Source organism: Antedon bifida, chromosome 7, assembly GCF_963402885.1.
Source record: "Antedon bifida chromosome 7, ecAntBifi1.1, whole genome shotgun sequence".
Taxonomy (NCBI): Eukaryota; Metazoa; Echinodermata; class Crinoidea; order Comatulida; family Antedonidae; genus Antedon; species Antedon bifida.
In genome coordinates this window covers 19,126,129-19,141,777 of record NC_136232.1, presented here as the reverse complement: position 1 = coordinate 19,141,777, position 15,649 = coordinate 19,126,129, and the positions used below count along the sequence as shown (strand labels likewise).

The 15,649-nt window shown below is 36.0% G+C and overlaps 2 protein-coding genes and 1 pseudogene across 3 annotated transcripts; 2 read left to right on the top strand and 1 right to left on the bottom strand.

Annotated features, from left to right (window-relative positions):
- Nucleotides 1-4,482: 4,482 nt before the first annotated feature.
- LOC144848972 (protein wntless homolog pseudogene) lies at nt 4,483-6,190 on the bottom strand (annotated as a pseudogene).
- A 932-nt stretch (nt 6,191-7,122) lies between these two features.
- LOC144848971 (uncharacterized) lies at nt 7,123-7,539 on the top strand. The gene has a single exon (XM_078705924.1). It carries the CDS (start codon nt 7,123-7,125, stop codon nt 7,537-7,539), a length of 417 nt encoding a protein of 138 aa, XP_078562050.1.
- A 4,325-nt stretch (nt 7,540-11,864) lies between these two features.
- LOC144848038 (uncharacterized) lies at nt 11,865-12,835 on the top strand. 2 transcript variants are annotated; one of them, XM_078704706.1, is made up of 4 exons: nt 11,865-12,087; nt 12,194-12,453; nt 12,490-12,506; nt 12,592-12,835. In XM_078704706.1, exons 1-4 carry the CDS (start codon nt 11,914-11,916, stop codon nt 12,825-12,827), a joined length of 687 nt encoding a protein of 228 aa, XP_078560832.1. In that variant the 5' UTR covers nt 11,865-11,913; the 3' UTR covers nt 12,828-12,835. The 2 variants fall into 2 exon arrangements, with proteins under 2 accessions (XP_078560832.1, XP_078560830.1); XM_078704704.1 differs by having other exon boundaries at nt 12,194-12,506.
- Nucleotides 12,836-15,649: the final 2,814 nt, after the last annotated feature.

The window sequence follows — 15,649 nt, the reverse complement described above, 5'->3', positions numbered from 1 at the left end:
AATATGACCTTCTTGTCCGCACTTTCTGCACCTTATAAGTTCTTGATTTTCATCTTGTTGGGCACTTATGAAATCAGGTCTCGCTTGGGCTTATTGTTATAGACAGCAGTTGTGTAAACTGTTCTTTTAAATCGTTCACTGCTTTTGTTAAATTGTCTAGTTTCGTTTTTTCTGGACGGTCAACTTGATTTGACTGTTGTTGTACAGTTTTTGTAGTCTTGTTCTCCCGTTCCATAAGACGGAGTTCTGCTTTTACCTCTTTGAATATCATAGATCTTGGTCTCATGGGAGGAAGTCTCTGTGTTACATGCGCATCTCCTACTCCCCTCATAAACTGTTGCGTCAGCATAATGGTCGCCATCAACCATTTGATGTTGCACTCTTTCTTCCACCTCTCTCAGAAGTCCTTCTAGCTCTACGGCATATATTGAAGGAGTCTCTGCTGGATATTGGACTCTTTCATAGAATTCAGCAAGCGGATTCCCGGCAAAAAACACCTCACCAAATTGCGCTTTCAATTCCTCAAAGGCGTTCTGTGAGGTCTGTTCCGTTTGCGGAAGATTTAATTTTTTTTACAGTTTTCTTGCCCCTCCCCCTAAATACCGCACTATGGTATTAAATTGTGTCTCTATTGGCATCCGAGTATATAAAAATGGTTAATCCTATAAACAAATAGAGGACCACAGGCATTTCCCGATTACCCTATCGAGAGTAAATGTGGTGTCTATTCACATTTTAAGTCGAAAACAAATCAACACAATACTTAATAGCATTCCAAAATGCTGTAAATCAATTAAAAGTAAAAGAATCAAAAAGCTAAAAGTAATGTATACCACACTAACATAAATATTCTTGTTGGAATGTAACCAAGTACCATCCGAGTGGTAGAGAGGAGTAGATAAACATACTTGGCCCAGGGTTGTCTGTGGAATTGCAGTTGACATTACCATCAGTAGAAAGGGCATAAGCAATTTGTTCAGCCGAATCATGAAAGAGTTGATCCTGTGGATTGACTTAATTTGAATTAACAGGCTTATCCGCGAAAATGTTCTCTACAGTTGAAGCTTGTAGAAACTCAGCAGCAGCATCTGGATTAAAAGGATATATACCAGTTTCAGAAAACCCGCTTATATGTAGCAGCAATACGCATCTTTCAATATTCCGTAAAAGTTTAACCGTGTTTTTTCCTGGATTTTTCTTAAGGAACTTTTCACATGCTTTCTTGTATTCAGATTTCAATGATTGGAAAACAAATTTACCCAAAGGTTACAGATGATTTTTTTGTGTTCGGTGGAAAGGAGCACCAACAAAATACTTTCTAAACCACATGTCAAACAACTCCGTATCAATGAACAGTGATTTGCTGACACCAAAGAAAGAATCGACAGGAGCATTCTGCATTACAGAATCGCTCAGTCGCTGGCCTTTAATAATCAAGGGTGGTAAATAACCCTGCAGCATTTGCACAGGCTAGCACTATTACATTCTCACTCTGTTTCCACTTATTTTACACTGGATAGTTCTCTATCTTGATCTATCTTGAATCTTTGATAGATTGTGCACCAAACTAAGTTTGGTTTCATCGGCATTATATATCTGTGATGGCTTGTTCTTTAAATCCAAAATTTAAATCTTGCGAACTGCATCGGGATTAAATGTATATATACCCGTTGCAGAAAACCCGCTTATAGCAGCATTCGCCATAATGCATGAAACAACATACACGTCTTTCAATATTCTGCAAAAGTTTAACCGTGTTATTACTTTGCCTGGATTGTTTCTTGAAGAACTTTTCGCATGCTTTGTTGTATTCAGATTTCAATGATCGGAAAACAGATTTAGCCAATTACAATTAAATTTAGGTTACAGATAATTTTTTGTGTGCGGTGGGAGGCAATACAAATGTATGTCATTTTCTCTTGCATAATTGATGAGTTGAAGACTAATATGTGATGCATGATCATATAGTACTAGAAGGGGAATGTTCATCGGTGTGAGTAGACCTTCTTTTTGAATTGCTCATCACTTTCAAAGGTATTAGACTTGATTTATCACTTGGTATAAGTAGTGATCCATCGTTAGCAAATAAAGATCTTGGTATGATGGCCAATCCATAGTTTCCTATCGTTGTTTCAAGTTTTGGCAAGAACTCTGGTCGAGAATGCTGTATGACAAGAAATCTTGATAGTTGTCTTTCTTCACTAAGTTTAATGGCCTAATCTCCAACTGAAATCTTTGTTTTATGCATCCATGTACCAAAGCTTTTGAATTTAGCTTTCATTCGGTCTCAAATACTATACTGATGTCAATAGAAAGTCGGTTTTGACAAATTTTTATATAAATCTTCATCGATGAATTTTTCATGATGTCATTTTTTACAGATTATGGTACAACAAGTGAGGAAACTATGTTCTTTAATGGCGTAAGGTTCAAGTGATGGGTTTTTTTTCAACTCTAAAGCGTTCTTAGACACTGAGAGACATGCCTCCCTCTAGTTGGTAATGTTCTTTTGGTGTAATGATGGTGTTTAGGAAAGCCATCTCTCCAATATTTTACCATCTTTGTATGGAGCAGTTGCTATAACTGTCAATGTACTGCTCTAATACTACGTGCGTAGCAATTTCAGGATCTTTCTCCTTTGCACATCTGCTTTCAAATTTCCTGATTTCATTATCAATCGATCCAACAAATCCTGTAAAAGGTTCCAGTTTTCATTGAAAAACAAAGACCAGACTTCACTTTCATCTCGTCAAACAATCCTCCTTTATACGTTTAATAGAATTCGATCCAACTCGGCCCTAAACCGTCTCGGCCAAAGTCAAGTCGGCCCCAAGTCAAGTCGGCCTCAAGCCAACTCATTAAGCATTCTCACTAACAGTAATTCACAAACAATAATTTAAACATACTTTATCTTAAAGTAATCAATTAGTATCGTATATTGATTAATATTGATTACCTTACACATCACTACTCAAGTACAGTACACATCCATATTACATTAGACACAATATTCAATATTAAATTATGAAGCTTCACTGGTCTAACAAGGAATAATTCATAAACTGATATTCAAACGAATTAAAGCACGTATACAAATGAGAAAAATACTTGAGAAAATGCAGAGTGACTGAGTGCATGTTATTTTCAGCTCAATTTGATCAATATATCGATTGGCATACTCAAGGATGACAAACAAACTTACATACAAACATGTAATTATTATTATTTTTTCTAAAATATAAAACTTTATGCGAACAAAAAATGGTGTGCCCATATGGACATGATGGCATCATATTATCACTACCATATTTGGGAACATCACACTTTTTTTATCAAAATTAGTTTGATAGTGTTAGATAGAGCTTTATTAATTTTTCTGATTTGATAGCATGTGATTGACATACTTGCATTTTATCTCTGAGAGAACACGGATATTTGTCACAGTCAAAAACAGCAACATGCCTAATCTACATAAGCCTATACACGATTAGCTTCCGACGGAGAAGCCAGCAAGTAACATGCCTAATGTACCTAAGCCTATACACGATCTGGTTTAATAGAAAACATGGCATAATAATAAAACACAGGTAACCCAGTAACATCCCTAATAATATATAAATTTCACAGAATATAATACGTGAAACATGAAGAATGCACTAATTCATAGAATACCATACTCTGACCTTTATTCCAATCTAATTAATTTTTTGATGTATGCATACAATTTTATTACATTCTTGACACAATGAAAATATATAATACATGTTATATTTCGATTAAACATTTCAACAATAAATTATCATCATGAATAATATTTTATGAGGGCTCAATATTTCACTTGTCTGGCATACAAAGTTGTATCAAATTGTTCTTATAAGACCGGGTGTCTAGTAGGCTTAGGACACAATTGCCTTAGTAATTAATAAAGAATCTATTTGGCCAGCCTTCATGACACAGAAAGGATAAATCCTAAACAAGGCATGTATTTTATTGCTTGGTATATGCATGGACCTAGGTCCATGGTATATGTATACTACTCTGGTAACACGATATCATGTACTATAAATATCAAGTTAGGTTAAGTACACTCAATGTTATCTTAAATAAACGGTATATACAAATATTGGTGGGGGCCTTTAAAGTTACTAACTACAATTATTGAACAGCTTTCACTCAATCAAACTTACATGAAGTTTACAAACTTACATCAAGTTTACAAACTTACATCAAGTTTACAAACTTACAAGTTTATAAATAAAGAAAAATAAATATATTTGGCACTTTTTATTATGATATTTAATACTCAAGTTTTCAAGGAGAAATGTAATTATCAAGTTAGTTTTAGTCTGTGATTTGCATACATGTGTACATAATAAGTTGGACCACTTGTATGAGACACATTATACATTTTATATGGTCTTTGTATAAGAACATACAGTGCACCGTTATGCAATGAACACTCTTTCCTGATTTATTATCAAATTAGTCAATAGCGGTTTTTGTAAGGAGGTTCTTAAGCTCTGATTGGTCGGTTCTTGCTGCTGCTGATGCTGACGGTGGGTCATCAGACCCTGGCGTCGTGGATGTAGATTCCAACTGGAACTCCACATGACTTCCTTCGCTGCTGTCATCATTGTCAGAGGAGACTTGCTTGTGTGAAGGGGCATACAAAAAGATGACAGCGACCACATAGATGTTCCACATGCCATAAACACCGGTGAAGAAGGCGCTGCTAATCTGAAGTGTCTTCTCATGTCCCATTTTATAGTGATCTTCATAAACTTGACTCAAAATGAAGAAGATTACAGTGAGGGCAGCACATAACAAAGTGAACAACATGAAGAATTTGAATCTGAAAATCAAACCTTCATAATGAAGGCGTCTAGCTTTGGCCATGTGTGGAAGCGCCAGACGTTTAATACTGATGTTTCTGAATATTTGCCACACCATGAAACATAGAAACAGGAAGTAAGCACTTAAACAGATCCCAGCCATAACAAGAAATAGCATAGCCAGGTTTTTGCCTGTCTCTGTTGTCCATAAAGTAAAGAATGGATTTGAAATCTGCACTCCTCTTTCGCACATGTCAAAGACAAACATACAAAAACAACAAAAAGCAATTGTCCCGACTTGCTTCCAGTACGCACTCAATCTTGCTCGCTCAACTGTGTCCATGAGATGTTCACCAACAAATATGATCCAAGACGAGAGTAACGTGGCATAAAAGATTCCTTGACGTATGTCACTAATCAGCAACATGTATGGGATGTTGAACCAGAACGTGAACCATTCAATTGGTATATTTAGGAAGGTAATAGAAATTCCCAGAACCATAACAAACTTTTCCATAAGAACTGGCGATCGTTTTAACTTGGAGATTCTTAGCCAGAACCAGATGAGGAAAACAAGTGGAATAGGTGTCATGACAGACTTCATTGTCAGCCATACTAAAGTAAAACCACCAGTTTGATGAATCTCAATGATCCAAATATCAGTGATGCTGCCTAACTTAGTGTTGTACTTCTGTTCATTGGTTTCTTTGTTAAATTCTACCGGTAATCGAATATTGATTAGGTACTGCTTATGATGGCAGGTGCTTAATTCAAAGAACGGTAGAGGCTCACAATTATACGGGTCACCGTCAACTGGTCCTTCGTCTTCATTCGAGTGCAGCAGACATTCAAGTTTTCTTGTTTCTGTTACTCTAGTAAGTTCTTTCCAATCTTCATAATCACTATCTCTGTAACCAACACGCACAATCATTGTAATTTCTTCTGGTGCATCGGGAACAGTTAACTTGTACTGTGTTTCCAATCTGATCATGGTCAGTATGAATTGGAAGCTACGACTCATATTATACGATCTATGTGGCATTCGTAACGAAAAAACGATCTGATTCGCATCAATGTACTTCCTTGCTGCCTCTTCAAAGTTAGCTACTTTGGAACACTCTCCAGGTCCGTTGGGTATAAACCATTTATGAACGTTGTCGGCAGGGTCTACACATTTGGTGGTCAGGTGACTATTGGCATCTGTAGGTTTTGGTGCGATAAGTCCCCCGACCAAGAAACAAATTATCTGAACTATTAGCAGGATTACACAAAAACCGAACAACTTCTTGGTACTGAGATTCTCTAAAATAACACCAGCCATGATTCTAAATGAGAAAAAACAAATAATTTACTGAAAATGTATGGATATCCATAGGTGGTCGTTTTCTGCTTTGTTTAGCGGTTAGATTTAATTACTTTAATGGGCAAACAAAGTTACAGATTGTAGAAGGAAGGAACGTATTTATAACGTAATATTCCTAGATATAATAACGTTAAAATACTTTTTTTAACGTATTTTTTGGTTTTAAAAACGTTATAATATTTCGTTTTTAATACGTGAATTTGTGGAGTTTTGCAAACGTTGAAATAACGTTTTATTTGAACGTTTAAAACACAAATTTTAAACGTATATATATAACGAAATAATGATATTTAAATAACGTTAAAGCAACGTTTTTTGACGTATTGTATGGTTTTAAAAATGCTAATTTTTTGTATTAAAAACGTTAATTTGTCCAGTTTGAAACGTTTTAAATACGGTTTTTACAGGTAAATATAACCTAAAATGTCAGTTTTAAAAACATATTTTGTGTTTTGAGGGGTTTTAAAAACGTTAAAATTACATAAAGATAAGGTAATAATGATATTTAAATTAACGTCAAAATAAAGTTTTTTTGACGTATTGTTTTGGTTTTAAAAACGCTATTTTTCATATTTAAAACGTTAATTTGTAGAGTTTTAAAAACCTAAAATATCAGTTTTTAAAACATATTTCGCTTTTTATGGGGTTTTAAAAACGTTAAAATAACATTATTGTAACCATTTGTGTTATATAACCTTTAATTTTAAAAACATCATAAACACGTTTCCTTTACATTAAATAAATTCATCTGGTTCCAAATAATATTTTTTGTGGATTTTTACTTTTATGTTGAACCAAAGAAACGATAAGGAATAAATTACCTTCGTGACGTTTCGCCGACAATCTGTCAGCTGCTTCAGACTAAAGCCTGGGTTGGAATGGTCTGTCAAGTCAAAAAACAAACCAGAAGAACGCCAAAGAAAAGAAATGGAGAAGATGAAAGCTCACATAGGTATCCCATACATACACGGAATTTCTGAAAAGATTCGATGCACTTTTTCTAAGCACAAAGTGAACACTTTCTTCATTCCAAGTAATAAATTAAAGAATGGACTGGTCCACCCAAAAGATAGAATCAAAACGGAAGACATGTGCGGAGTTATATACGAAGTGAACTGTCTAAACTGTGAGAAAGTATATATAGGAGAGACCGGAAGGGCACTGAATACAAGAATTGGGGAACATAAAAAAGACGTATCAACACACAACCAAGTAGTTAGAACACGTGCAAATAGAAATTCTTCGTCCCAGGTTTTACATAAGTCAGCCATAACTGACCACGCTATAGGGAATGACCATATTCCAAATTGGAAAAAGGAACTGCATAAGAAAAAGACCACATAATATCAACAGAGACATTGGTGGGTATGACCTCCCACATACATATGATAGTTTGCTGGAAAAAGTTGAAGCAGGAGGGGGCCAGCGGAGACGCTCTACCGTCAATACCAACCAGACGGCTGGTGGCGCTGTTCAGCGTCACTTACAAAAAACCAGACCATTCCAACCCAGGCTTTAGTCTGAAGCAGCTGACAGATTGTCGGCGAAACGTCACGAAGGTAATTTATTCCTTATCGTTTCTTTGGTTCAACATAAAAGTAAAAATCCACAAAAAAAACCCGTTTCCTTTACCTTGTCGCTGTAGGCCGCGAGTTTCCTAATACTGTACTACGTTGGTACGCCGCAACGGTCGTTGGTGCCAACGATGATTGTATCAGTGATACAGCTTCTTTATTGAGAGGAGCAGCATCCAGAGAACCTGTGCACACAATACCTAAAAAAAAAATTTCCAAATGTAAATCTGACAAGAAGGAACAATTAACGGAGTGAGGCTAAGGTCAAGAAAAGACTTTAGAGCACGTAAAAACTCCCCTCTTGATAGAAAATCTGCCAAAATATTCTAGACTCCATGAATGTGTGAGGCACGGAAATGTACTGTATAATGTAACGGAGGCAAACCAGAACCAAACGGCGTATAAGTCGTAAAAACAGCAAATCTTTAGCGGATTTCTTATTGATAACAGCAACAACTGCTGAATTATCACAGAAAAACAAGATATAGCGGTTAGCTAATGCCGAGCCCCAAACTTCCATGGCGATAACTATTGGAAATAATTCAGGAACAGCAATATTCAAATCGCCGAACAAATGATTCCATCTAATAAAAAACGGATCACGGGCATTTTAGTTACCGGGTTTTTTTTTAAGGGTTATTCCATTCGAAAAAAAATAGGGGTGCATTTTGCATTAAATCGTGGATTGTATTTGACCAACAGTTGATCCAGAACAGACTGGTGACGTTTCGAATGTTCCACTTTAGCTACGGGGATTCATTATTATACATTGGATTTTTGTAGGCCTACACTTTTTATGTGCAAATATATATTTGAACATTTTATTTATATTGTGTTTTTGTAAAGTCATTTTATGTATACATTTACAATGTATGTAATATTTCATTGCAGAGTTGTAACTTGAGGCTATTGTAGAATCAAACTATAGAAAGAATATAAGAAGCAATATAAATACGTTATTTCAAGTATCAACATCCATATATTATTTTGTTTACATTTAATTTTAAATGTTATATTAGGCCTATGTAATGCGTGCTTGAGACTATGTCTAGCTAGTGCAACTTGGAAAAAAATATAAGAAGCAATAAATAATACGTTATTTCAAGTACAGTAACATCCATATATTATTTTGTTTACATTTAATTTTAACTGTTATATTAGGGCTATGCAATGCGTGCTTGAGACTATGCCTAGCTAGTGCGACTTGGAAAAAATATAAGAAGCAATAATACGTTATTTCATGTACGTAATCCATATATTATTTTATTTACATTTAATTGTACGATGCTATAGAGACTTGGCCAGTCCCAATAAAAACAATGAAAGCCATATTATAACAACAATGGAGACGTAAATGGAAAGCTTTGTCCATTATCTAGCCAATGAGTCATGAATCAACGCCCTATAATTTCTTTAGTAACGTAACCACATCTCTTCTCCTAATGTACACCATTCCCCGAAGTTCTTTACACGTTTTTATCTATTTTTACACCGGAGTCCTTCTTGACAATAATCTATAAATCGTATTTTGGTTTTATTGGTTTCACTGATTACGGAAAACCGCCGCGCAACCGTCGGCATAAATTGACTGAAGTTTTTGATTAATGACAGAGACCCGATCGTTAAAGGTGTGACCCACACGGTGTGTGACCGAAACGGCCGCCGACTGAAACGGCCGCCAACATTTTCTATGGGACGCCAATACCGCCGCAGCTACAACAAGCCAATGCAGTATTATAAACGTACAGTAAAGCCTATGAAACCACGATGGAGAAAAAAAAATAAATGAAACCAACCAATATATGTTTAAGAATAAAATCAAAGAATAAACGTATTTTTTAGTTAAGTTTTTATAAAAATAATGTTTATTATAATAATTCACCATTCTAAGCGCAATATAAATTTATTTAACGTATTCAAACAAATACTGTATCAATTATTGAAGTTGAAATAGGCAAAACAAATACAAACGTACTGTAATAATATTAATATATGTTATGTAGTAAAGCTATTTATATTGTTACTTATTAGGTCTATAGTAAATTCAATAACATATGAAATTGTGGAATAATATTCAAACATTCTAACGTGCAAATAAAGCACTTTAAATGAAGTTGTGTCCTATTGTTTTACTATTGTGTGTATCAACAACACCTTCGCGGGGCTAATTGTTTTGAATTTATGTTAGATGTTAGCGCATTAACCGCGCCTAGTCACATTATCTGTGGAGCTCCGCGTATCGGCGTCATCTAACATTACATAAAGACAATAATCTATTATTTGCACAGAAATGCCACGCACTTTTTGGTGCTTGCGTTTTCCTTTAAAATGGAGTTTTTTCCAATTGAACATTACTTTTTATCAAATTATCAACATGAACGCTTGTATTGAATGCCAACAACCTGTTATCGAGAATCAAGAAGGACTGCTATGTGAGGAGTGTGATAGATGGCAACATCGCGAGTGTGATAGTGGAGTGACGCGAGCAGAGTATTTAAGAGGAGTGGAGAATGGTTATATTGAATGGAGTTGCCGACAATGTTCTGAAAATGATCAACCGATGCCAGATGAAATCGATGTGTTTGCCGCCGACAGTTTGTTGAGCCAGAAGTACATCAGGAAGTCGAGATGGAGAATCCTTATCCACAGCCGAATCCTGTGGCAGGAAATGACGACGAGGGTGACGATATATTATGCATGGCAAAATCAAATTTTTGATAAAGTACACCACGTATATCTGTTCCGAAAACTGTTGAGTTTCTCGAAAACTGTTGAGTTTCTCGACGTTTCGATCAATATAAAACTAAAAAAACATGTTTGCAAATCATGCGCTTTAACTCAAAATGATCGTGAATTAATGATTAATAATGTGTGTATTTCTTTTTCCCTTTCATCTTTACTCTACAGGACGTGGTAAGGTGGCCGTGATCCGTCGTAAGATAAAAGCTACAGCTCTGGAACGACCTTTCGACTCAGCAGCTGAAATCGTGGACACCATAATGCGTGATGACATTTTTCCCTGTACACTTTCATTTTGTTTAAATTACAATGTACATACTTGTTTTATAACATTTTTAAAACTATCTTTACAGGTACTTGGACGTAGTCTGGGCTCCAGACGGAGTTTTGCAAAAATATAAATATTTTTGCACATATGGCGTTTCATACGTGTATTACTTGAGTTTGGATACTCCGTCTGGGGAAACACGCATAAGTCACGTGGTTTGACACCAAGAATTCTTGGTGCATAAATTATCCAGTTGACTAGTTTCAGCCGCATGCCATTGGCTACTCACTCGTACGTCGTTTTAATATTCATATTTCAGAATTTCAACGACTCAACATCTAAGACGATGCGCATGCGCTATGTTACGTTTAGACAATGTGTACTTGAGTACATTGATGAAAGTTTTTGAAGGCTAGAAATGATTTTATATGCCTAGTAAGTAGTAAACATTTGATGAGATTTTTCCCAAGAACATGAAAACTCGTCTTGATATGATAGGCTAGCTTCTCCGCCAAATCAAACATTGAATGGATCATTTATTTAATTCCCACCCAGACCCTGTCCTGTTCTGTGTGGTGGTGTAGCCCTGTTGTGTGCCCGTCGGTGGTGGTATGTACCTTATTGGCGTTTTATTTGGCAGGTCATACGTACAAGTTGAGTAGCCCTACGAAGGAGGCCTAGGCCAGGACTAAACAATCAATAAACAAAACAACTTGGCAACACGATTTTATATTTCAACAGTTGTTCAGTCTCGATCGTACATTCAGCACTGTACGCACTCGATATTTTTCATTTTGAAACAAAATGATCATTGGTTGATTCGAAATCCATATTTACATACCGCCCGCCCCATATAGCCAAATACGGTAAGATAACCTACGTCATTCTTATCGGATGTTTGCGGTCTGCAAATCGATTTCTATACGTGTTTCACAAGTCTGTATTTTCAGACAAAAATCGCGGTCGAAATGAAAACAAATAAATAAAAAAAAAAGACAATAAATACAGACTTGGGGCAAGTCTAACTTGGACGGTACGTTTAAGCTGATCAGAGATCCATTTTACCAGCTCTTCAGTATTCACAGCTTTATCAGGACGGGGACATCGTTGAAGCAAGTACCGCTACTATTTGCTGTGATGTCAGGCAAGAGGAGTGTGGACTACACGGCCGTGTTGCGCTCTGTTATGCGGATGTTGCCGGAAAACAACGTGGTGAAAGTGGTGGCAGACTATGAGGCATCCATATGGCAGTCTATTCGCCAAGTACTACCAAATGTTGAAATTGCTGGATGTCTTTTTCATTACACACAGGTATGTGATGTCTTTTATTTATTGATTTTATTTGTACAACAAATGCGTTGTTCGGCGTTTTTCGTTTAATTTTCTTAACTAACAATTTAATTTTTCTCTCTTACAGGCAATCTTTCGGAAGGTGCAGGATGTCGGTCTGCAGAGAGCGTACCGCCAACAAGCAGCAACACGACTTTTCATCAGACAACTTATGGCTCTCCCGACGCTACCAGTGGAACATGTGGAGGCTGTCTTCAGACGGATGCGACGCAACGCCGGGCAATCGCCTCAACTCCAGGAACTTCTGACTTACATGGACGACTACTGGATTAATGGTGACATCTACAGTCCAATGGATTGGGTGATATTCCGACAGCAAATTCGTACCAACAACGATTTGGAAGGTTACCACCAACGCCTCAATCACAGAGCTAAGCGAGGTAAGTTAGTTTTTTTTCTGTTCTTTGAACATCATTTGTGTTTAGTATAGTTTGTTATTTAACATTGTTTTGTTCTCTTTTACAGCGAACCTTCACTTCTACTTGCTGTGTAAGCTTCTTCACGAGGAGAGTGAGATGGTCGCCATCAATGCAGAGCTCATTTTTAGAGAGGATGAGATCCGAAGACAGTCGCGACATGCCGTCATTGCAACACAACGATTGAACGGATACTGGGACGAGTACGTAAGAGGTGCACGAACTGCAAGATCGTTGCTGTTAGCATCAAGCCGTGTCATCAGCCGAAACGCACGTAATCCTTAGAATACAAATCAAGACTTCACTAATACAACTAGTGTAATATTTAATTAACTTTGCTAATGTACAAACATATTTGATTTAAGATATTTTGAAAAATAAAGTGTAAATCAATTCTCTATAATTACTATCTACTGTATGCAAACTAACTTATTTAAGCAATCTGATTATTTTATTATTATTATTAATAATGATGAAAGTTCGTTTTGATTCATAATACATAAATAAATCAGTTGTTAATAAAGGTTACTAATTGTAATATAATATTTAATGTAATGTGAAATAAAAATAATGATCTGTTTTTAATATTAAAGCCTTGACCACCATTAATTGTAAACAATTTAAAATAACAATAATCTGAATAAAATGTCATCGTTTGTATTTTGAATAAAATCGTGTTGCGTATTGTTTAGCATTTGCTAGTGTCTGTGTGTGTATTGTTTGTAATTAAAGTCGCTATTGTTGCGTTGAATCGATTGTGTTGAGTTTGTGATGTCAACGCCCTAAGTTGTCTTCTTATCTAACGTAATTGTTATTAATTATATGTTATATGATTTAATTGCGAACATGATGATTTTCCGCAACGAAACCGCTACAATTGTTTGAAATAGTGTTACCGGTAAATAAAAAAAAGTAATGTATCTTAAAAAACTAATTCTTAAAAAAAGAATAAAATTTAATAATAAGGATATTTAAACATTTATTGAACTTAACTATATAGGTTTACTACAGTATTAGTACTAGGAAGAATTTAGATTTTAATATAATAATAGTAATTATTTATCATTTATTTTGTCCAATTCCAATTCTTTTCCTTACACTTTTACTGTATAGGCCTACATTTAAAAAATATATAAAAAACTCAATTATGTTTACACAATATTCATTATTATACGATAAACATAATAATACATAAATAATTAAAAAACGTCTAGGCCTATCTGTTAATATTTATTAAGTCACATACGTCTAAAGTCATTTCAATCTGAAAAAAAGTAAAACAATTGTATTAAACCACACGTCGTTTTGTATGACAAACGGCACACGCGGCGTTTCATACATTTAATTGCGGTTTCAATTGGCGGCCGTTTCAGTTGGCGGCCGTTTCGGCTGTAAACCACCCACACAACGGGGATGCCGTTTCAGCATTTGGCTAACTAGCACACGTTGACATTCTACACCAAGCCCAAGGAGATTAACAATGTTTTGGACAATTGAATCGTTTGAACGTTCACCAATATCATTTTCGCAGATGTGAATGTAAACAATGTCTGGTGACGTAGACAAATCGAGGAAAATTGTACACTTTATTGATAGTGTTTTGGATCTAGGCGCATGCCAGAAAATTCCGATTCCTCACAATAAACGACAAACGAATGTCCGCACAGGCTTACCTCACACGTCGTCGTTACCATTCTATTATACTAAGCCAAAGATCAAGAGAACGTACTCACTTACGTCAGGATGTTGAAAGCTTTATCTTGAATATTAAACCAATGTCCTCGTTATGGAAAAAAACCAGTTATTACGTCGATCAAAACACAATCTGCAACTTCGACTCGAGTACAGTATTTGAAAGAATCTCTAAATGTGACTCTTAAATGTGTCCAAAAGACACCCAAGACAAATAGCTGTATGTTAAAATCTGAAGACAACAATCGTTAGACGTGTTACTTCAAATGAGTCCAATGAGAGAAAGAACGCACATGTAGTAAGCACGCTATAAATTACCCACGCTACACAGAATGCAATCGCATAGCACATCCTACACAAATGCCCGCCCTCATGCGATATAATAATAAGATGATTTAAATTTAGTTTGCATAATTGTGGATGAGCTTTCCACAGAGTTTCAGTAATTGATGTTATCTGGGACCCGGAGTCTATTAACGACCTATAGGTGACGCCATTAATTTCTACGATATCCTCATTAGGCTCTCCTATAAGAGAACTACGAAAAGAGGAAACATTATTAGAAGTATTTACCTTGTTAAGGCTTACTCGTGGTGTTGGTCCCGCGGTGCACATCTCCACCGTGGAACATTGTAGTTTAACGGAATTCTGCATCCAACGGCAATATGACCTTCTTGTCCGCACTTTCTGCACCTTATAAGTTCTTGATTTTCATCTTGTTGGGCACTTATGAAATCAGGTCTCGCTTGGGCTTATTGTTATAGACAGCAGTTGTGTAAACTGTTCTTTTAAATCGTTCACTGCTTTTGTTAAATTGTCTAGTTTCGTTTTTTCTGGACGGTCAACTTGATTTGACTGTTGTTGTACAGTTTTTGTAGTCTTGTTCTCCCGTTCCATAAGACGGAGTTCTGCTTTTACCTCTTTGAATATCATAGATCTTGGTCTCATGGGAGGAAGTCTCTGTGGTACATGCGCATCTCCTACTCCCCTCATAAACTGTTGCGTCAGTATAATGGTCGCCATCAACCATTTGATGTTGCACTCTTTCTTCCACCTCTCTCAGAAGTCCTTCTAGCTCTACGGCATATATTGAAGGAGTCTCTGCTGGATATTGGACTCTTTCATAGAATTCAGCAAGCGGATTCCCGGCAAAAAACACCTCACCAAATTGCGCTTTCAATTCCTCAAAGGCGTTCTGTGAGGTCTGTTCCGTTTGCGGAAGATTTAATTTTTTTTACAGTTTTCTTGCCCCTCCCCCTAAATACCGCACTATGGTATTAAATTGTGTCTCTATTGGCATCCGAGTATATAAAAATGGTTAATCCTATAAACAAATAGAGGACCACAGGCATTTCCCGATTACCCTATCGAGAGTAAATGTGGTGTCTATTCACATTTTAAGTCGAAAACAAATC